The sequence below is a fragment of the Rhinolophus sinicus genome, chromosome 3 (genome assembly GCF_057876585.1).
Source record: "Rhinolophus sinicus isolate RSI-liver-muscle chromosome 3, RSI-T2T, whole genome shotgun sequence".
NCBI lineage: Eukaryota > Metazoa > Chordata > Mammalia > Chiroptera > Rhinolophidae > Rhinolophus > Rhinolophus sinicus.
Window position 1 is genome coordinate 133,180,660 of NC_142503.1, and position 23,259 is coordinate 133,203,918.

The window sequence follows — 23,259 nt, forward strand, 5'->3', positions numbered from 1 at the left end:
CCTGACACAGTGGTATGTTGTTGCTACTACTGAAATCCATGCATTCGGGACAGAAATTAATCAAGTAGTTCTTCAAATTTTGTTGAATCTGAAGATTGATTTGTTAATCTGCTCCAATGACCAATTGCAGCAGCAGTAACCCAGTGGTACCTAACGTGGAAATCCATCTGAATCCCTAGTTATATCACTGAGTTTTAGGGAATTAGGTTTTAAAACCTGCTAAGTGCCTTGCTCTCTCATACCAAACCAGTTTTCTCTCATTAGCCTGAGGGCAAAGATGGGGAGAGGGTGGGATCGGGTAGGAAAGTTGTGTGGAACCAAATGGTGGTAAAGAGAAGTCATCCTTTATCTTCCTCCTTCCTTTGTCCCTTCCACAGGAACATATTTTTGAGGTGGCATGAAGACAGTAGCAGCATATCTCCATGTAGATCTTCACATTTACACGTTGTGATGATTGGTGAGAGCTTATTCCTGTGCACAACATACTGAAGAGACCTGTCATCCTAATTCTTTTAGTCATTATATATATATATTTTGCCCCAGGATTCTCTGCTTAGACTTCACTATAGGAATAACTAGATTGCAACCCACATTGCAGACACTGTTTTCACTTGAGTTCTATGTCAAGTTTTAAAGGGCCCTAGTATGCCTCTGTCTACCTACACTACTAAAGTGTTGTAGAATAACATTTACATATTTATTTAGCACTAGAACATTGCCACCAGTCCCCTAACCTCAGTTTATTTTCTTAATCAAATATTTTTAAATTTAAAAATATATGCCCATTGTAAGAAGTCACGAATTACAGCTATATAAAGAATTAAAAGCTTCTGTTTCCCCCTTCATGCCCCCTTCTCCCAAAGAAACCAACATTATCAGTATGATATATGCTCATCTTTTACTAGCCTCATTCAAATATAAATGAATATATAAACCCCTTGGCTCCAACATTATGTTTTAGAAAAACAGGATCATATCTTACACATCCTCACCCTGAGTCAACATTATGGCCATAAGTTCAGATGAGCCATATTAGTGATATGTGTCATTGTAATCATAATGCTGGGAATGTCATTACTACCTGTAGTAACTTCGATGTGAAGTTATAACTAGAATTACACTGCAATTTATCCATATTTATGGTGAATTCCATGTAGGCCTAACAGTTTTTTAAAATAGATTAGGTGTTCATAGGTATTTGCGGATTAAAGGGAAAAATAAAAGCACAAAGATGGCTTAATGTTATGATTTTCCCAAGATTATTCGATATTTCTGAAAGAAAGGTAATAAAATGAAAGAGCCAAGAATGCTATGAGAGTATAGTGTCTTTAAAAGTGACAACTGTTAGGAATTGTGAGGTTTTATTATACAAAATACATAATTTTCCCAGGGATTATTTCAACAAAAAACAAAATTAAGTGCTAAGTGATAATAGAGTGCATTAGAAAAACTGGGGCCAGATTTCTGTGAACCATGTCTCTTTATAAATGCAATGGCTTTGCCAACAATTAATGTGAAATATTATTTCCCATAAAGCTGTTTGAAAAATCTAAAACTACTACATAAGGAAGAAAGAGCTTCTGAATAGTTAAAAGTAAAAGTCTTGATTCTTCTGTAAAGGTTATGCATTTTAATATGATCTTTTGGCTGATTTATGTAAAGCTTTGTATTTTTCATTTTCTCAAGCCTGTCACTGTAGTGATGTATGGGACATTTTAGCACCAAGTTTGCCATAAGCAATAAAGTCAGGGCCCCAAAAGAAATTTTAATATATTTCCCCATTTTTAACCAGGAGTTTTCCATTATTCAGCTATTTTGTTTGGGATCCCATGTTTAGCTGATATAGTTTTTACACTCACATAAATAATTTAAGATTTTAATGTGAGGTAAATTTTAAATAGATTAATTATTCAATAGGGAAGTTTAAGGGTCATCATATATAAAGTGAAATCTTAGTGATAACTTAAATTTTACACTAACAACCTCTCTAAAGGTTGTATTTCACATTTCAGTGGGCTTGGGGCATTTTTCTCTAACAAGAAGATAAAAGAAATATAATAATAAAGTGACTTTCATTAAATGGTGTGCAACAGAAAATGGATGCACATGTCTATAAAACTCTGTAAGAAGAAAAAATGAAGCAGGAAAATAAGAAACACCAGTTAAATTAAACAATTCTTATTGCAGAACGAATAGCTGTTACAGAGGATATGGAGATGAAAACAGAACAGTCCTCAAGAAATTTATAAGCTAGTAGACATAATAAGTCCTTAAACAACTATAACGTAAAGGTGATTTATTTGTCACAAGAAGGAAGAAACAAAGCATTAGGGCAGTTCATCTGATGTGGTTAACCGTATACGAATATTTGAATTCAGTCTTGAATCATGGGTAAGATGTAAAAAGTCAAAAAACTGGAAGAAGAAAGGGAGACAAATAAGACAGAATAATAAGCAAAGGCAGGGAGAAGAGAAGCAGAGGCATAGTAAGAGAATGTCCTGTGGTACCGTATTACTGGAGCAAAGGATACATGTAGGGGAGTCCTAGGAGGAGCAGGACTGAAAAAGGATGTCATGGCAACTTGTCAGACTTTCCTCAATTCATGGCTAACCATCTTGTTTATTTAGAAAACAATGTAACACTATTATGGATTTTTGTGCAGAAAAACAAAAACCAGACAGGAAAATCAATATGGCACAGGAATAGAATATGGGGAGACCAAAAGCAAGGAGTACACTTGAAATTCCATCTTGCCCAAGAGTTTGGTGAAATACAGTTTTAACTAGAGAGAGGGGCAGGGGGATGGAATGGTGTAAGAGACATGTATTAGAACTAACATATAAAGGATTAGATATCCAACTGAATGTTCATAGTAAAGAGGAGAAAGCTGTAAGAGATGATGGTGATATTCTGTGTCTGAGTTACTAAGAGGAAAAACAGGTTTGCTACATAGGAAAAACAGGGGAAAGTATACTCGGAGGGGGAAATGCATTCAAGGTTTGTACATAATGAGATCGATACATATAATTGGCAGTCATGTCCAGTAGCTAGTCAGAAATAAGGATCTAGAGTGAAGGAGGCAGAGTAGGTATTAATAGAAAGACCAGAAAGAGAGTGACTTGAGAATCATCTGCACATAGATGAAAACTAAACTTGTGGGAAAAGACAAAAATCCCAGAAAGGGAAAATACTGAAGAAAGAATAGCACCATAAAAACAACTTGAGGCATGTTGAAGGTGATTAGCAGAGAAATGACTGAAGGAGATAAAAGAAATCCTGAGGGAGAAGTCAAGTCAGAATGGTGAAAATAGTGCGATATATATAAAACCATTATAAAGAAATTTTTCAAAGAGATAGTGGCCAATAGTACCAAGGAAAAAAATTAAGGATTATAAAGATTGAGAAAAGACCAACAGCAGTTCATCACAGTAAATGAGGCCAAGCTAGATTGCAAATATATCATAATGGGAATGGAAACTGAAGAAATTTAAGGAACAAATTTTCAGAATGGTACTCAAGGTACTACATTCAAGGTCTCACTATTATTTGGGGTAGAGTGTTAATTAATTTGTTGATATGAGTTTGGAATGACAATGTGATTTTGATAAAACATATGGAAGAGTACCTATCATTTTTGCCCTCTAGCATTTACTTATCTTCCTTTTGTTAATTGTACTTTGTATTCCCTCTAGAAAATCCCCTTGTTTACTGTCTGAGTTGGTTCAGGAGTAAAGCTGGTAACTTGGCCAAAGCTTTACCCAAGCCACTGCGATGCAATGGGATTTCTGAAACGGGAACTCTCACTATTTCTCTCTGGATCCACACTAAGAACGCCACCTCAAAACCTGTATTTGCAAATAAAATATAAATCCTAAAGGGAGCAACAATTAACATATAAGTTAACATATAAGTTAAGTTATAACAATGAAAATATAAATGATTTCTAAGCAAAACTCTGATGAAAAAAATCAAACAAGAACAAAATAAATGGAGAGATATTCCATGATCATGGGTAGAAAAACAGAAGATGCCAGTTCTTTTAAACTTGATCTAAAAATTCAATGTGATGATACTCAAAATCTGAGCAAGTTACTTTGTGGACATTAACAAACTGATTTTAATGTTTATATGGAAAGATAAAAGATCTAAAATAGTCAACACAATATTAAAAGAGAAGAACAGAATCAGAAGACTGACATTACCTAATTTCAAGACATACTACAAAGCTATGGTAATCAAGACATTGTGGTATTGGTGAAAAAATAGACAAAAAGATCAATGGAAAGAAAAGTAGAGAACACTGAAATAGGTCCACACAAATATAGTTAACCAATCTTTGACAAAGGAGTAAGGCAATATAATGGAGAAAAGATAGTTTTTTCAATAAATAGTGATACAACTGCCAGATATCCACGTATTTTTTTAAAAAAGAATTTAGACACAAGCCTTATACCCCTTTACAAAAATAAACTCAAAATGGGTCATAGATCAAAATGTAAAATGTAAAACTATAAAATACCTAGAAAATAACATAGGAGAAAATCTAGATGACCTCGGGTCGGGCAGTGACATTTTATATACAACACAAAAGCCATGATTCATGAAAGCAATAACTGATAAGGTGGACTTCATTAAAATTAAAAACTTCTCTGTGAAAGACACGACCAAAAGAATGAGAAGACAAGCCATAGACTGGGAGAAAATATTTGCAAAAGATAAAGCTAATAAAAAAACAATAACTATTTTCTGAAATATACAAAGAACTCTTAAAACTCAGTAAGAAAATAAAGTTTGATTAAAAAATTGGCAAGTGATCTGGAACACCTCACCAAGAAAGATACAGAAATGGCCAATAAGCATATGAAAAGATGCTCTACATCATAAAACATCAGGGAAATGGAAATTAAAACGAGATACCGTTACACACCTGTTAGAATGGCAAATCAAAATACTGACAACACCAAATGTTGGGGAGGATGTGGAGCAACAGGAGTTCTCATTAATTTCTGGTAGGAACGCAAAATGGTATTGCCACTTCGGAAGAGGTGATTTCTTGTAAAATTAAACATATTCTTACCATCCAGCAACTATGTTCCTTGGTATTTACCCCAAAGAATTAAAAACTTATATCCACAAAAAAATGTGTACATGGATGTTTTATAGCAGCTTTATTCATAATTGCAAAACCTTGGAAGCAACCAACATGTCCTTCAGCAGGTGAATGGATGAATAAACTGGTATATCCAGACAATGGAATATTACTCAGCACCTAAAAACTCATGAAAAGACATGGAAAAAAACTGAAATGCATACTACTAAGTGAAAGAAGCCAATCTAAAATGGCAATACACTGTATGATCTCACCTATATGATATTATGGAAAAGGCAAAACTATGGAGACAGTAAAAAGACCAGTGGTTGCAAGGAGTTGGGGGAGGGGCGGGGTAAGCAGTGACTAGGTAGAGCACGGAAGATTTGGAGGCAGTGAAAATACCCTGTAGTTTGACTATATTGAAAACAGAAATGATACAGCACTTTGGTGACACCCAGTAGAATAAACCTGATTGGCTAAATCAGTGCTTTTTCATCCTCATTTTCAAATGCCTCTGCACCATGACGCTATTAGCAGAAATAGGAGCAGGAAAGGGAAAAGGACTGTAATGAAAGCAAAGAAATGTTACAGAAATGAGGGTTGTAGATGGGGCCAAAGGAAAAGAAAAGGCACATATCACAGGTGTCATGGCTAGTATGTGTTAACAAAAGTCAGAGAAAGAGTGAATCCTGAATAAACTGACAATGTTAATGAACAAGACATTCACATTTCCCCAATTAATCAATGGCTCTATTAACTTTTCTGATAAAGACATATATTTCTAAGAATAAAAAAAATGAGAAAAAGCTGTACATAATAATTGATAAAATGCTATGTAATTTTCTTAATAAACAATGCTCAGCATAGTAAACAATGTTCAAAAATACTTTCTAAGAATTATGTATATAATTAGATGTTCTGTAGTGATCAGGTGCTGGGGACACCTAAAAAAAAAAAAAAACAGAAGGAAATGCATCATATTCATTCAGTGTCAGTGAATATCCCACCTTAAAGAAGTAACATTCTTTTCTGCAAGAGGAAAAATGGGACTGCGAAGACCAATGAAATATCAAAACAAGGTGAATAATGAGCTATAGAAGTAATATATCATGTTTCCCTGAATATAAGACCTAGCCGGACAATCAGCTCTAATGAATATTTTGGAGCAAAAAATTAATATAAGACCCGGTTTTACATTGTATTATATAAGACCCGGTATTGTATTGTATCGATTATATTAATTATATTATATTGCATTACATTACATTATATTATACCCGGACTTATAGTAAAATAAGACTGGGTCTTATATTAATTTTTGTTCCAAACGACGCATTAGAGCTGATTGTCCTGTTAGGTCTTATTGTCAGGGAAACACGGTATAATGGCCAAAAATGTCTAAACAAGAATTCAGTGGTTTTGAATTTCTGTGTGAGTACCTGGCTGTACAAGTAGCAGAGACCTAGAAATAAGGGGTTCCTTTCAGTGTGTCTGAAGGATGTTTGAATAGTACAGCTTCATTCTCTTGAAGGTTATCAGCTTTTTGGTAAAAGATCACCAATAAGTCATCTTCTAGCCAGATTCAGTGATCTATTTCAATCTTATCGACCCTAATTTTTCTGGAGAAATGACACCAATAACTTTTCTCCACTTTAGGAAACTCTCTCATGCTGAGATTTCTGGGGTTACCACTTCTTTCCACCCCTTGCCAATCCTCATTGACTTCAGATTCCCTATCATAGATGAACTGTGGGTGTACCTCAAGCCTTGGTGATAGAATGATAAAGATGCAGAAGACTTTTTCCAATCCTTTACAACTCAAAGAGCAAAACTTTTAATCAAAGGTCTAATGCAGATCTTTCCCTATTCAGTAATACAGAGGGTGCCAAAAAATGTATACACATTTTAAGAAAGGAAAAAAACTATTAAAATTGTAATTCTCAATATATATCGGTAACAAAAGATGAATACAAGTCACTTTTGACTTCTGCAATTACAAGAGTTGCTCAAAGTGGTTACCATCAGCGTAATTTTAACACAGGTTTTGGCACCCTCTGTGTATCTTTAAATTGACATTATATTGTATCTTGACAATCAATGTATTTAAAATAAAACTCTTCATCACACTTTTGCCTTACTTTCTCTTATTTGCCTTCTGTTCCCTTGGATATTTTTGGAAAAGCTTTTATTTTTCCTTTTCTTCTCTTCTTAATTTTTGCATAATACAAATCTAATTCATCCTCAAACCTTTCCCCTAATTATGCCCAATTACCTAATTCTTATTTTACTAGATAACTTAGTGTTTGGTTACATATGGTCTTGTATTCTCCTTGATTAATGCATACATGATTCCCTTTTCACCTGAACTACAAACGCCTAAGAAATGTAATATCTTGTGTATTATACAGAGTTCTTAAAACTATAAACATTTGCAAAATTCTTAGTTATTGACGGAGGATCTTCTGTGATTACAAAAAAAAATCACTAATGATAAAATCACTTTTTTACCCTTCCGTCTGTTATAGTATTATATATATGGAGCCAACATACATATCTCAATTGTCTCTTGAGATCATTGTGAATCTTAGGTTTACTTGCCTTGTCCTCCAAGTGCACTTCTAAAAAGCGTAGGTATGCCACAGGGGCAAAAGCATCAGCTGAATGTACCACTACTTCTGATGAATCTCTGAAAGACAAAAATTTTATAATGCATTTACCTACTATATACATTGTGGCAAATCACTCCTGCTGGTGACTAGAAGTGACCAAAAATCCTTCATTTTGTATTTATTTCAACTAGTATACAATATTTAGTGATTAACATCAATTTTTAATAATCCAGTATTTAATTGAGAAAAGGATAGAGGATACTAAACTTTCAAGAAAAAGTGAAAAAGCTTTTCATCTTTATGAGGACACACAGTTCAACTTTCAGGTTCACGCAAAGCTCTCTGAACAATTTTGAGGACTTAAAACTCCTATTCAATTTCATTTTCAAAAATTTGCTTGGTATGGGCTAACCATTAAACAATAGTGCTTTATCTTCATTATTCTTTTCATTTTCAAGAGGTAATTCATTCAGTGTTTCACACAAAATCTCAATTATCCTTCACAAAAGCAGTACTGGTGATGGTTTTAAGCTCTAGATGAACTCTTCACACTGCAATATCATTGCTATTAAAATGGATTGCCTGACATAGTAATTACCACATTCAGGTAAAATGGTATGAATTGCTTGCTGGCACCATATGGATACATGTAAATTAACTCAACTTTTATCAAAGATTCCCTGTAAAGCACATCTGAATAACTAAGATTATGTGTGAAATTCTAATAACTAATTATTTTTTATTGTTGTTTATTAAGAAAGCAATAGTGTTTTGCATTTCAACTGAAATTTAAAAATGGAAATTCCGTATATTTCTTAAATGCCTCAGGATCTAGTTCCGTTGTTTGTATTAACACATTATTAGCATTTTAACTATTGTAGTACACAACAAAATGAACTGTTACTTTATTTGAATATTTGCCACTAATCACTAATGTAAAGTGTTGTTTTTTTTTTGAATCAACTTTTGTAATGAAAATTTATTTAGTGGCAATAGAAGAAACCTCAAAATATTTGGCTCCAAAATACTAAAATTTTCATGGGCAAAATGTGTTTACTTTCACCCTTGAAAGATCAGACATAAAGAAATAAACGTTTTATGGAAAAAAAAAGTCAACTACCATTCATGAACCTTTAGTATCAAATATGCATCTGTTAGTGCTTAGGAAAATAACATTAAAAAGGGCTTCTATGACACTGAAAGGAAAGCAACTTATAATAGAAACAGAATCATTAAAGAGTCAGGATCCTGATAGAAAGATACAACCTGCCTTCACAGGCTACATCAACCAAAAGTTCCCTCCAGATATACAGCGTAGGACGAGAAAGGGAAAGTGAAGAGGAGGCCCCTCTGACTTCACCCCTCTTGCCGTTTCTCCACTTGCTCCAGAGCTGCCAGTTCTGGTCCTATCTTGGCTCATTAGTCAGATTCAAATTCCAATTCCTGTGTATGATCTCACTTTGACGTTAAATTTCAATCTCTCTATTCCTGATGATCCAGCCTTGGAAACTGACCCAGAGCCTTGATTATGCCTAACCTAGGCAGCTTGGTTTTGATATCCTTGACAATGGAGTGCACTAAAACTGTACTTACCCCAAACCAATGCTGCATCAGTAGAAAGGGTTTCAGGCCCTCCCTTCTCATGGGAGTTATCCCCACCAGAAACGGAAGGTTGGTAGCAAATAGTTCACTGAATTGGTATAACTACTGCATTCTGAATCAAGATTATCATCCACAGAAAATATATAATAATCTGAGCACAAAATGAAGAGAAATATGATTTTATGGATTCTATTAAATCCGTAACATCTAATAGACCAACATCATTTCATTCACTTACACAAAGTCAGAATCAACTGGGAGTGACTAGACCTCAAATGAACAGTTTTTAGTTTCAAACAGAATAATGCCACCATGGCTCTTTTCTCTTTCATAAACTATCATCTGAAACTCAACTTTCAAGGAGCTCTGGTTTCTGTCTGCTTCACAGATTTCTCTGAAACTTACAGCAGGATCTGCTTTGGAATATCCTCAGAGTAACCCAAAAAATTAATACCAATTACACCACAACAAAAATGCTTTCCAGTTGGCTACCCTCCTCCCTTTTCTCTATTAATACAAATAACAAGTGCTCGCTACGTCTTCTTCAATTGAGACTTCTCTGTAATCACGAGCTGGCCTATGTTCCCTTTCACTGCTGTGTCAGGCTTACCCCTTGCTAAAACTTCAAAAGGGCGGCTGCGTCAAGTCTGAGCCTCTCTTCTCTGAAGCCAGGCTCCCCAGGTGTGAGGTCAGGCTGTACCTCCTCACTTCAAGACACAACAAACCAAAAAAACTGGTATTCTCTCTTGAGACTCCGCCGTGGTTGGTTCCTCCCTCTCCTCTAACAAGACAACTGCACACAGATACTCCCTGTGGACTCACACTCATTCTCAGACATCTCCAATGTCGTTTCTGTGAAGCCTTCTCTGGCCTCCCCAGTCGGTGCTAGTTTTCTCCCACATGGGCTTTGGTAATGCATGTGTCGTGCTTTCAGAATGCATCTACTATATTATAATGATTTTGTGTACTTGTCTTCCTTCTTAGAGAGGGACCAAGCTTTGTCCTCTTTGCCGGACTGCCCCCCCCCCCCCCCAACTTGACCACCACCTCAGTACAGAGTACATTGCCTGGTATTCATTAGACAGTTGTTGAATAAGCAAATAAGTGTATGGTTAACTTTTTTTAAACTTTTATTTTAAGTGTGTTTTTCCAGGAACCATTAGCTCCAAGTCAAGTAATTGTTTCAATCTAGCTGTGGAGGGCGCAGCTCACAGCGGCTTATGTGGGGATTGAACTGGCAACCTTGTTAAGAGCAATGCGCTCCAACCAAACGAGCTAACCGGCTGCCGTGGTTCAACTTTTTAAAGTACAGTATCTTCACATTTACATACTAACTATTGAAACTATCACACACCTACAATGGTTTTTCAATTACCTATCTTCACATGCTACATACCTTTTCATAAATGTGTACTGCAAGTATACATGTACAAGTATATATCTACATATATACCAGAATACCATCTCTAGCATAATAAAAATAAAGCTTAATAGGTCTAAAAATTTAAATACAAGAAAAATAGTTCATAATTTAAATGAATTCCCAGGTGATAAAGAATAGATGTGAGAAGGAAGATAAGGAAAGTACTTGATTCAGCCTCTCTACTATATGCCACATTTCTTACTATGCTCTGTGCTGAGTTATGTCTTGAATAAGTAGAAAACAGGAGTAGGTGGGAAAAATGAATATACCATGTTTTAACCATAGAATTTAGCCTTCCTTACCTCCCTGCCCTCCTTTTTTTCCCACTGTTCCATTCATTTATCTATCCATAGATGCCATAAAGAACAACTTTGCAGCAGTAGTACACTAATAGTGATAATTCAAATGGAAACATGTGGTTGTATCAAATACTGACATTAAGACAATAGATTCATTAACAAAAAGAAGAAAACCATCATTTTTATTAAAACAACAGTAGGATTTTCTTACTTCTGATATACTACATATATACCAGGGGTGGCAAAAAAAAGTATACAAGTGGACACTTTGGTCAACGTTGCTCAAGCTGTAGCTGGTCGTAATCAGAAGTGTCTGGGTGCTGATGGTAAACACTTTGAGCACCTCTTGTAATTGCAGAAGTCAAATGAGACTTGTGTTCATCTTTTGTTGTCGGTATATATTATTACAATTTTAATACAATTTTCCTTTCTTAAAATGTATATACTTTTTTTTTGGCACACTCTGTATATTTAAAGTAAGAAATAATAAGAGAGTAGGTTATTTGAGGACCTGTAATTGCCCACTTCTCTCAAAGGCTGGGCTGTAATTCTTTGCATCAAGGCTCCTGAGGCCAAAAAAAAAAAAAAAAAAAAAAAAAAAAATCACCTAATTTTCTGATCTAAAAATTTGTATCTAGAGGTGAGTAATCACGTAGTAATTGACATGAAAATTGAATGACCTAGTTACAACTTTTAAAAATTACCTCCAAAGACTGTTATACCAGTCTTTCCTACAAGATTTTAAAAATGTTAACAGGAATTTGGGGCAAAATGTATCTCATAATAAACTGCTAGTACAATGATGATTTTTCTAAATTTCTTCATTATACAAGAAAGAGTCAATCTGTGTTTTTAAAAAAGTCCCTAATTATAATAAAATCATTTTTGCATGTAAAAGTTTATTTTTTCTCCTCTTAGACGTGGTCTTCCCCTTTTTATAAAAAAGAAAATTGAATCAGACATTTGAAATGGGATTCCTAATAATCACTTAGTTGTATGTCAATATTATCAACTATAACAGGAAAGACTGTTAAATTTGTCCCAAAAGTGAATTTTAAGTTATAGGATCCAGTATTATTAATTGTTAATTGTTAACAAATAGCTACAGGGACTAAACTTAAATCTTTTAATTGTATCACAGGGAAGATTATCTCTAAATAACTTTTCAAAAACAGTTTTAGAATATGCAATGCATATTCACTCACATCATCACATTCAGTGCTTATTGGTAGGTATGATAGGACATCTTCTATTTTAAATAGGAGGAAAGGTTTTGTACGTAGTAGTAACATACTTTTTCCATTAAATTGGGCTTATGTCCCAACCTAAATCTCTAGTTATAACTTAAAAAGGGAATACACAAAAGTGAAATAGGATATATAAAATTAAACAACAATGGAATGCAAGTTAATTCAACAATATTTAACAAAACATTTGTTAGCGTCAACTGTGTGTTGTGAAGAGTTCAGATACAAGAACAAGCATGGAAGTAATGGCAGCCTAAGCCTTTGAAAATGGAAGGATTTAGCAAAGCGGGGAGAAGTGGAAAGACAATCCAGGAAAAAGGAATAAAGTAAGAAAGTTATAAGGTGAGGTGAGGCAGAGACTATGAAGAAAGAAGCAAAGAAAATGCTCAAGCATTAGAATTAGATTCATGATTTACTGACAAACGAGTAAGAATGAAAAGATGGTGCTTCTTGGGTTCGTAAGGTACTCAGCTGTATATTAGCACTTACTATGCACTGTTGACTTGCCCGATCATTCCTATAAGGAGAACTCCTAGAGCAGGGTGGCAGCTTGCACAATCCTACCCACGTAATTCACCTCAGTAACATTCTAGCACTAGAGGGTTCTAACACACCTCCCCTGAAACCTCCCTCTTTAACATTAGGTTGGTGCAAAAGTAATTGCGGTTTAAAAGGTTAAAAATAACTGCAAAAACCGCAATTACTTTTGCACCCACCTAATAGCATGACTAACTCCCTGCATGCAATTGTCTCAGTAAGGCTTAGATTTCCTTGTCTACAAAATGATGAGGTGAAAAAGATTAATTTTTCAGGTATAAAGTACTATGATAAATTGACCTACTGGTTATGTAGTATAAAAAAGTACATGTCTTATAATTCTAGGTTGTCCATAAGATTTCTCTAGGACCTCAACTAGTTAAGGAAATGGGAAAAGCATTATTCTTTGGCATTTTTCTCTTACCATGCTTTTTAAAACACTTGGTTAGTCTATATTAATATGTAAATATATTGCAAGTTTCTCATTATACCATAACGTGACCCCAAGATGCAAATGCTTTTCTTGAATAACCAAACAGTATTATTTCATAGTAATAATACCTAGAGTTCATTCATGAATTGTTTTTTGATCAGAGCCAGAGAAATACCTCCCATTTATAAACTTAATCTTAAGACTCTTATCCTTTACCATCCTGTATCATAATATATACAGATATGTCCTCCTCCCACCATTTGGAGGCATTTTTACTATGTTTGAACAACAATGGTGCCCAGAAAACAAACCTTTGGATATAACAGGTATTTGATAAATATTTGCTAAATACATTATTATGTTGATGATTATTAATGGAAAAACAGCTAGGAGAACATGAAAGAAGCAAAAGTGGGTGAATATTACATATGGTAATGAAAATGTCTTGGCCATGTTTCACAAGATAAATGTGTTTTTTTAGAAAATTTACCTAAAGTTGGCTCAGATGTACAAAGAAGTCACCTCTCAATGCTGAAAATATTGAAGCTGTCCATTTAATACAGAATTCTAATCTTTCATCAGATTAGGTTTCTGGAATCAAGCATAATTCTGACAGTGTTTTCCAGGAAGCGTAAGAGCTTCGGAAAAGCAGATAAAGTGCTCTTCTTGCAGATGAGGAGAGTAACATAAATTCGAGTACGGATAGTAATGTAACAAAGTGGAGAAAGTTCCTGTTTTTTGTTGCACCGATGTTAAAAATTTACGGCAAAGAAATCACAACTCACCATAAACTGAATTCACTTAAAAACAAAGTTTATTTGTAAAAATAACCCCAAATAATTGAAGAGAAATGTTTAGTGTTAGCATTCTACGTTGTTAAAGCCAAGAAAAAGGAAAAAGAGGATGAAGTTAATGGAACCCACAGGCTACTGATGTGGCAGTTTATCAAAGGTAGCTGTAATGAAAGATAAATAATACAGGCAATTCACACTTCATGAAAAGATAAAAGTGTCAGTGTGTAGGTACCAGTTTTACTGCAGGCCATAATCAGCAAGTAAACGAAAGTGCAATGTCTAAAAAGTTTATAGCCTTCTATGAAGGCCTCGTCTTGTCACGTATTGATTTAGGTATTCAGACGACTTCACTGGTATTAAACAAATTGAGTGTTTGTGAACTTAGAGGACATGTTCTATTTCTCCCAACAAAAGTTGCCTCCAGCTTAATGTTAAGTTGCTTCCACCACTTAAATTTCAGGGAAGAGAAGAAAATGCTGAAATGATATCTTACACAATTATTTTCTTCTTAAATAGAGGGCAATCCAAAGTGAACGTCTCATACTCCCCACCTTCTCCACACACATGGACTCCATATTTCTCAGAAAGCTGAAAATAAAGAAACAGCAAACTTAAAATCAGATAGCAACAATGCTCAATTAACATATTATTTTGTCCTAAAAAATATCCATGTAAGGAATTTTAACTCCATAATAGATCGCAAGCTACAGGCAATTAACTTCATATTTCTGCTTAAAACATGTATCTAAGCCATTTGAAAATGTTATCATAGAGTGTAGGATTTTTAATCGTCCCAAAAAACCTTAAAAAAGGTGTAAGCAATCAACATTTTTGTGTATAAATGAGAAAACAAAGATTTCTATAAATTTTAGGAATGATACTAGCTTTAGCTTGCAAGGGCGAGACTAAGAAGGAAAGTACTGAGTCATCATGTAGTAAATGAGAATACATGTAGCCAAAATAGGCTTCCCCCCTGCCCTTTGACCTGCATGTGGAAGGGGAAAAATATGTTATATTTAGAGCAATTCTCAGGGACACAGAGAAAGAAATCTAAGGACTTTCCTTAGGCTTCTGAACAAAAGTAGTCACAAACATGGTTATTAGGCTTAAGGTTATTATTAGCAGTCAAGTTCCAAGGGTGCTGAGAACTAGTGACGTTCCAAAGCCTTAGGCAGGTCTAGCTTCAAGAAAGGTTGAGATAGCTTATAATGTCATCTAATTAAACCTGAAAGACTAAAAAGCAAGCAAAACCACCAAATCCCTGTGACTGGTATTACATGTCAGCTATATTATTTAAATGATTCTGATACTGAGAGTAACATAATCTCCTATTTGGTGGGTACCGGGCTGGAATCAGTGCTGGGGAGCCTCCTACCTACCAGCTGTGTCACGAATCTTTCTGCTCCTGTGTCGAAGCTTTAACACTGTGATTCCATCAACTTCCTTCGGAATTTCATAGTTTTCCATGTATATAGGCCCTCCTGGCCCTAAAATCTCATAGCCCAAAGGAAGAGTGACTCCGCTGATGCTTTCTGTTACTGACAGAGCTGGGACTTGGGCCGAAGTCTTCAAGGTTAACTGCTACTTATGCATTTATTTATTTGGTTATTTTTGTGGTTGTGCTACCATTCTGAATCTATTACATTTCAACTATTGACTATGTGCCTTTAGGGATTTAAAGCATGGGTCTATGAGAATTTTACTGTTTCCTCCAAGGATCAGTAATAATGTGAATGACACTGTAAAGCCAAATAGCTAGGAAGTGAGGGAAAGGAAACTGGGTGGCACTTTGTGAGAGCTCACAAGAGCAAAGTAGATAAATTTTCACCACCTTGGGTCATGAAGCAAAGAATCCGCAATGCAGAATTATGGCAGTTGGTCCTTCTGGGAGCAGATGACAGGAACATTAGTTTTCCATGTAACTACTGTGAAGATAAGCTTTTTTAAAAAAACATTTTGAACAGATGTGGATGACTTGGGTCATTTCACGGCTTATAAGACTGTCTTGGAGTCTGAGCATTTAAAAAGTGAATTCCTACTAAATGAAAAGAAAATTGCTTATATAATTCTATTTTTTCTGATATACTTATTTATAGAGATAAATATTCATATTCATAATAACTCCATCTGAATGCTACTGATTATTGAACTGAAAAGGTTAAGGGCATCATGATTTCCTTGCTGAATTTTTTTATATTTTTAAAAGATTGTAATAACCATGACTGTGAGAATCTCATTTTTCTTCTTTTAAACCAGCCCAATTAACCTGTTAGTTGTCTTAAAATTAGGGAAAACAAAGCCAAATGTAATTGCACTGCACCTTTACCCTGCCCTCCACCACCAAGAGAAAACCATGGGTTTTATAAAACCCGCCACAATTTCCTTTTATAAAAGATATGCTTACCATACAAAATAATTTCATGCTGCATATATTCATTCATAGCACTTACTTAAAAATCATTTATTGACTATCTACTGCAGGTTTGGCATTGTTTTGAATGCTGGGGATAACAATGGGAACAGACCTAAATTTTGTATAAAACAGCTTACTATCAGGTGGTATAGACAGAAAGTTAAACAAGCAATTACAGGAAAGGACAGTGACAGCTTTGATGCATGCACGAGATGCTGTGGAGTGGAAAGCAGGGGACTGAACTAGAAGGAACTCAAAGGGCTTCTCAAGGTAAAACTTAAGCTGAGATATGAAGGATGAGTAATCAGAAAAGGCTGGAGGCAGTGAGGGAGGGGGAGAGAGGAAGAGAGAACAGAGAAGGAAAGAGTCTTCCAGAAGGAAGAGCATATGTGAAGTCCCAGAGGACATGATGGGTACTAGAAATTGAAATAAGTTTGCCATAGCTGGAGCACAACTAGATGAGTGATAGTGGAAGGACAGATTTTATGGGGCTTCATAAACCACGCTAAGTCATTATCCTAAGGTCAATTAAGAACCCATGGATGGGTTTTAAAAAGAAAACTGATCTGATTGCATTTGTATTTTAGAAACATTCTGTCTGCACAGTGGAGAATGTGCTGATGGGGAGTAAGTCAAGAATAATAAGGAACTGTGAAGTTGCTGGAGAAATCTAGGCGGGAGGTGAAGCTTTCCTGAACTGGGGAGGTAGAGGAAAGGAGAGGGCAGATATTTTGAGAGAGATTCTTAGGAGGTTGAGATAATGATTAATTGAACAGAGGAGTAAGACAAAAAAGAAAAAAAAGAGAAAGAGAATTCCCAGCTTTCTGCATTGGGAAACTGGAAGGACAGTGGTTCTGTCTGCTGGTAACTCAGCATGAGGAGCAGTTTGCTGGGAGAGTCCAATGACGTCATCCTTTTCAAACCCTCTGGGGCATGTGACAGCACTGTCTCGCATCTTTGCGACTCGGTTCCTCAGGCTTCCATGCTACTGAATTTTCTAAGCTATTGTTATGCTCCTCTGGCTCTTTTCCCTCCTGCTGCTCCTAAGTTATAAATACCCCTCATATTCTCTCTGTAAGATGCTCTTCCCTATCAATTTATTCCCTTGGATAGTTCATGCCCTCCATGGCTTCAAGAATCACCTTTACGCTATTCTGCTGCTGCTAATACTTACACTATCGCTACTCATTAAAGACTATTTGTTTTATGCCTTAAAGGTAAGAAAATGATACAATTATTCAATCCAAGAAATGACTTTTAAGAATAAAAAAGCATATAGGCTTCAGATAGATTTCAAGCATAGATTCTAGTTCTGCTACTACCCAGCTATGTGACTTTGGAAAAGTAACTCATCTTCTAAGTGATTCCTCATCTATAAAATGTAAACATTAATTATAGCAACCTCATAGGTTTGTTAGGGGATTAAATAAAATAATGCATAAAAGCACTTAGCACATAATATGGCCCTTAGTAAGCACTTCATAAATACACAGCTTAACTGGAAGAGTAGGTAAGGGACATATGCAGTGAGGCACAGTGAAAGCAGTGTCGCATACATAACTGGTTAAAATCAGTAACTGGGCACACACAGTCTTTGGTTCAAACCCCGGCTCTGTCACTTTCTAGCTGTGTAAAATGGAGATGCCACAGTACCTACCTCATAGGACAGTGATTTCAGGAACAAAATCATACGAAAGGAAAGCCCATGTACTGTCCAGCATATAATGCATACTCAGTTAAATAGCTACAGATTTTAGTTTGCCCTTTTCCAGAGGGGAGAACTAGACTGATTTGCAAAGGTTATGCAGCTTAGAACTACACTAAACCAGAATTTCGTCATGTCCTGACTCTACAATATGATGGTAAACAACAAACCTTGGTCTGTAGCCTGAACATGTCAACTGTGCCCCGGCCCCATAGTTTAAAGACACATGCCTTTGGTTTATGTTATCATGTAAAACTCCGCAGGTTGAAGACCAAGTTATCGTGTTCCTTGTCATCCCTGTTCTCCTCTGCAAAAACCTGTGCTTCTAATCTCCCCAATCATTTACGTGTGAACTCATCTTTGATTCTTCCTTTTCCAGCTTCTGGCAATTTGGCGCCAATTTCTTTTTCATTCTTTCTTTTTGCATCAAAACCTTTCTTTCAGTTTTGTTCTCTCTCTCTATCCCTACTGTCAGCGACTTTAGATTCCAAGTCCTCACCCCTGTATCCTATAATAGCATCTTACACTCTTTTTCATTTCCAATTTCTTCTACTCCCAAATCCATGAATACTGCTGCCAGACTAAATTTCCTGACATATCTTTTAATAATATAATCCCTGCAGATGAGCCCCCTATATCTTATTTCTTACCCCAAATCACCTGGCCCATCTCTCAAGGCCCTTTATGATTACGTCCTAAATTCCCACCTTACCCGTTTCTTATTCCTTTACCAACACCAGCTCTTAGTTTCATTTAAACCAAGTCCCTCATTGTCCTTGCATGTCTTCTTGCCAAGAAATCTTCATTTGTATTGATTCATGTTATTGCCACCACCCATGTAAGTTCCACCCAACTCTTTCAAAACAGTTTATGTACTAACCCTTCCATGATATAGTCCTGAGCTCCTCCGTCTTCCATCTTTTAGCTTCCAATTACATTTATAGTAAATATTAATTTGGCTTTATATGATCCAAGTTTTTAGTGCCCCTCCCCCCAATTTGTTAGACTCTATATTTCATGAAAAATTTCAAATCTTTGGCTTATTTTGTGCTCCTTATAACTGTTAGCACAGAACTGGGCACATAAGAAGACCTTACAAATACTTATCATTCAATTCTATTAGTATCACATGACACCGGCAATTAAAAGTTCATCTATGACACATACTCAGAGAAATGTGAGGGACATTGTCATGCAGGGCGGCCTGCGGGGTCTCTGGTCCCGCTCCTCACATAAGAATGCAGGATATGGTGAGGCCAAAAAGGAACACCCACGGAGCCATAGGTAGGGGAGTCATACCACTATATTCTCGCTGGCGGCTGGGTTGGAGACACAAGAAGCAGGAGCCACACGATCTGCAACCTTCACTACGACGCTTGCAGCCTCAGCCACCACCTTCTTGCTAGCCCCCATTTTCTGCTAGCATAGCCATGGCAGTTATATTAGTGGCCAATGGCTCACTGGTTACAGCTGATGGCCAACTGGCCACAGCTGATGGCCATCCAATCATAGCTGATGGCCATTTACTACCTGAGCCAGCACCTTTCCATGTGAGCCCGAGAGCCTGGAAACTGCACTCCTGGCTCTGTCCCCACAGACATGTTCAAGGTCATATATTGAAATAGCCACTAACTAGGGAGACCCTTCACCTTGTCTGTTTAAATACAACAATCAATGGACACTACTGCCAGGTCAAATTCCTTTAAGTATACCTTTAAGAATTTTACTTTCTTCCTCTAAAACCTTCAGGTTCTCTTCATTGTTTAGAAAATTAAATACTCACTTCAGTATTCAAAATCATTCACTATTCAGCTTTAACCTCCTTTTTCCGCTTCTTCTGCCAGTACTCAAAATATACTACAAACAATCCAGCTAGTTAAAAATCCTATCTATCTTTTAAGTGCAGTATGGCTGTCAATTTATTTCTGACATTATTCAGAATTCTCTCAACAACATGTAGTATTTTTCTTTGAAATTCTATGGCATGTATTTTTTAATTTCTTAGAGTACGTTTTAATATACTTTGTAATTTATATTTTTAATAGTCATTGGACATCTCAACCATAAAGTTCCGTATATCCTTCCAACTCTTTTTCGTTCAAATTCAAACTCTCCTGTCAAAGATGTTCTGCCTCCCCTTGACTTTCAAGGTCAGTTAAAGGTGTTGTTTTTGGTGAAGTTGGCACTGCAGGGAACAGGCTTTACATTATGTCTCTCACCCACAGCATCAAATTGGTGAAATTCTCTTTTTCTTTTTGTTTAAGTGATAGGTAGCTGGGATTGCAAATTGTGCTTTTGTCAAACTCATAAGGAAGACAAATTAATTCATATAGAACACGGCTTGAAACAAACCTTTAAGATTGAAATCTGCATTACACTTAAGCTGGTTTAGCTCTTATAGCGCACCCAGCAGAGTAGTATACTCCTTAAATAGCCAGTACACATTTTCTTACCTTTGGCTCAGGCTAGAAGTCAGATTTCCCAATTCTATGTCAACAGTCCAGAAAGAAGCAACCAAATCTATATACTCATCTTTTTTTTTCTTAAATATATTATATGGTTTCTTTCTTTTATCTAGTAGACAACTTTTACTTAGACAATCTTAAGAAATCAAATCTTGATTAAAGAGTAACTGCTGATGTCAAAGACAGTGGATTGAATCCATGCATCTACTCTCACTCCTTGCTAAAGCCTTACTGAAAAGTATTTCATAAGAAGTCATAAACTCACAAAGATGGAGAACAGGTAGAATCAACCAATTTAGCAGAACCAAGAACAGTGAGTCCTAGATGACCAACAGCAGAGAATGTGGAGGACCAACCCATCAACACAATGGAATAACTCCACACTTGATCTTAGCCAAAAGGCTGAGAAGCGATAACAATGGAATAACTCCTTCCTCCAAAACCACAAGGAATTGCGGGTACCAGATACCTCGAGAGGTGAAAGGGAAATGAAAAGGGCACCAAAATAAGGATTGATTGGCAGTCTGTTTAAGTCAGTTCCCTAGATCCTTTCCCTCTTGACTAGCAACTGACTCCCCTCCACCTGGCAGAATGCTGGAGGTTTATTCTCTGCAAAGGAACTGGCCTGAGAAAAATGAGACACAACTGAGGGCAGAGGTACTATAATAAAAGAGAGGGATTCAGTTAATGTATGCACACAAGATTTTGAGACCTCCAGCCATTTTCCCTGCTGAACTCTTCGGGGGTGCGGGGGGGGGGGGGGGGTTGGGTTAGAAATGCAGCATGCCTTCATTTCAAGACTGGAGGCTGGAGAATCCTTTCCTTTGGAATATAATCAGTGCAAATCAAATGACCTAGCTTTACTTCCCTCTAGTGAAACTCAAGGTCACAAAGTCCCATCCATACACTTAGTGCTTAATATAAAAATTTTAGGCTGTTCCTTTTAAATATGAGCAGAACAGCAAAGATTAGCAAAAGCAACTCAAAATGCAAGTAAGAGACCAAGCAATGTAGAAAACAGATTATGCAGAGGATAAGAAAACAAAACAAAACTATCTAGTATGTTTGAACACCTGGATAAGAGATTAGAAAATTGGCAATGAATATAGTGTAGAATTAGTGATAAGTACACCAAATACTAAATAAATGAAGAAAACAAGACAATTATTAGTTCAAGGGAAAAAATAAAAAGTTGTGTAAGAAAGGTTTGTTACCTAACTCAGCTGTGGGTTTTCATAGGTATCGTAATGTAAATACTAACTACTGATTCAACTAGAATTGCAATATAACTATATGAAAAGGTGGAAGGAGGGAAATATTGCACATATGTGATGGAGGCAAAGGGATTAAAGATAGCTAAGTGAACCCTGGAAAATGTAACATGTCACAAAAATAGGAATACTCTTAATAAACATTTAAAGAACAGTCCTAAACCTTTAAAATGTGATGCAATTTTATTTTGAAATTCATCTCCTATTTTGAACAATGAGAAAATAGTCCTGGGGTGGAAAACACAAAAGATAAAATAATTGTAAAATCCATTGTTCACTTATCAGATAATAATTTTAGGAGTCTGCATAAGGTTAAAAAAGCAATGTCTAAAATTATCCCATAATTAATTTAGGATAATAAATGTACACACTTTAAAGTTGCATTTTTTGACCCAGAAATTATATCCCTAGGAATTTATCTAAAGAAAATAATAATCAGAAATCTACATGAAGGTTTATTAGAAAAAATGATAATCATATAATCATAACATTATTTATAAGTTTACAATAAATAAAATTATTTATAATTTAGAAGTAACATATTTCCAACAAGAGATCATTTGTTAAATTTGTCGTGATACATTCTTATATAGAATATGAATATGATGGAATCGACACAACCATCAGTATATGTATTTTCAAAGTAGATTTGGTTATGTGGGAAAATAAACATGCCATAATGTTAGGAAAAAAAGGAGACAAGATGTATGTATAGTTAAACCCAATTGTGTAAATAAAGTATCTACAAGTATTTACCTAATTATGTGAACTTTAAAATTTTTTTAATTTTTCAATTACAGGTGACATTCAATATTATATTAGTTTCAGGTGTACAGTATAGTGGTTAGACATTTATCTAACTTACAAAGTGATCCCCCGTATAAGTCCTGCACCCACTTGACTCTGTATATAGTTATTACAATATTGTTGACTATATTCCCTAAGCTGTACTTTATATCCCTGTGACTATTTCGTTAACCGCCCATTTGTATTTCTTAGTCCCTTCACCTTTTTCACTCAGACCCCAAACCCGCTCCAATCTGGCAACCATCAGTTTGTTCTCTGTATCCATGAGTTTGTTTCTAACTATGTGAACTTGAAGAACAAGAAAGTCTCAGGAAATAAACCATTATGGGATATACCAACATGTTAGCAGTGTGCTAACACTGTTTTTTATTATTACTCTTTTTGCATATTAATAAATAGCATCTTTCAATCAGAGACTAGGCATATTAAAAAGTATATATGAGAAATGTGACAGTAGATCTTTCTAAAGAATAGCATGAATGTTAAATAAACAAAGGAATGGATGGATGAACTGTCTTCTACGAGGTCCAACTGTGTTCTTCAGAATCCATCAGGCCTAAAC

The 23,259-nt window shown here is 35.6% G+C and overlaps 1 protein-coding gene across 2 annotated transcripts in view; it reads right to left on the reverse strand.

Annotated features, from left to right (window-relative positions):
- Window positions 1–5,151: 5,151 nt before the first annotated feature.
- The window catches only part of DPH6 (diphthamine biosynthesis 6), a 158,117-nt gene continuing 140,009 nt past the window's right edge, over window positions 5,152–23,259 (reverse strand). The window contains exons 7-9 of one of the 2 annotated variants that reach the window (XM_019725543.3): window positions 14,530–14,624; window positions 7,691–7,778; window positions 5,152–6,036 (exon numbers count right to left, since the gene is read on the reverse strand). In XM_019725543.3, the coding sequence (XP_019581102.2) occupies window positions 5,983–6,036; window positions 7,691–7,778; window positions 14,530–14,624 (237 nt within the window). In that variant the 3' untranslated portion in view covers window positions 5,152–5,982. The remainder of the gene's footprint in view (window positions 6,037–7,690; window positions 7,779–14,529; window positions 14,625–23,259) is intronic. The other variant, XM_019725545.3, reaches the window with a different exon arrangement.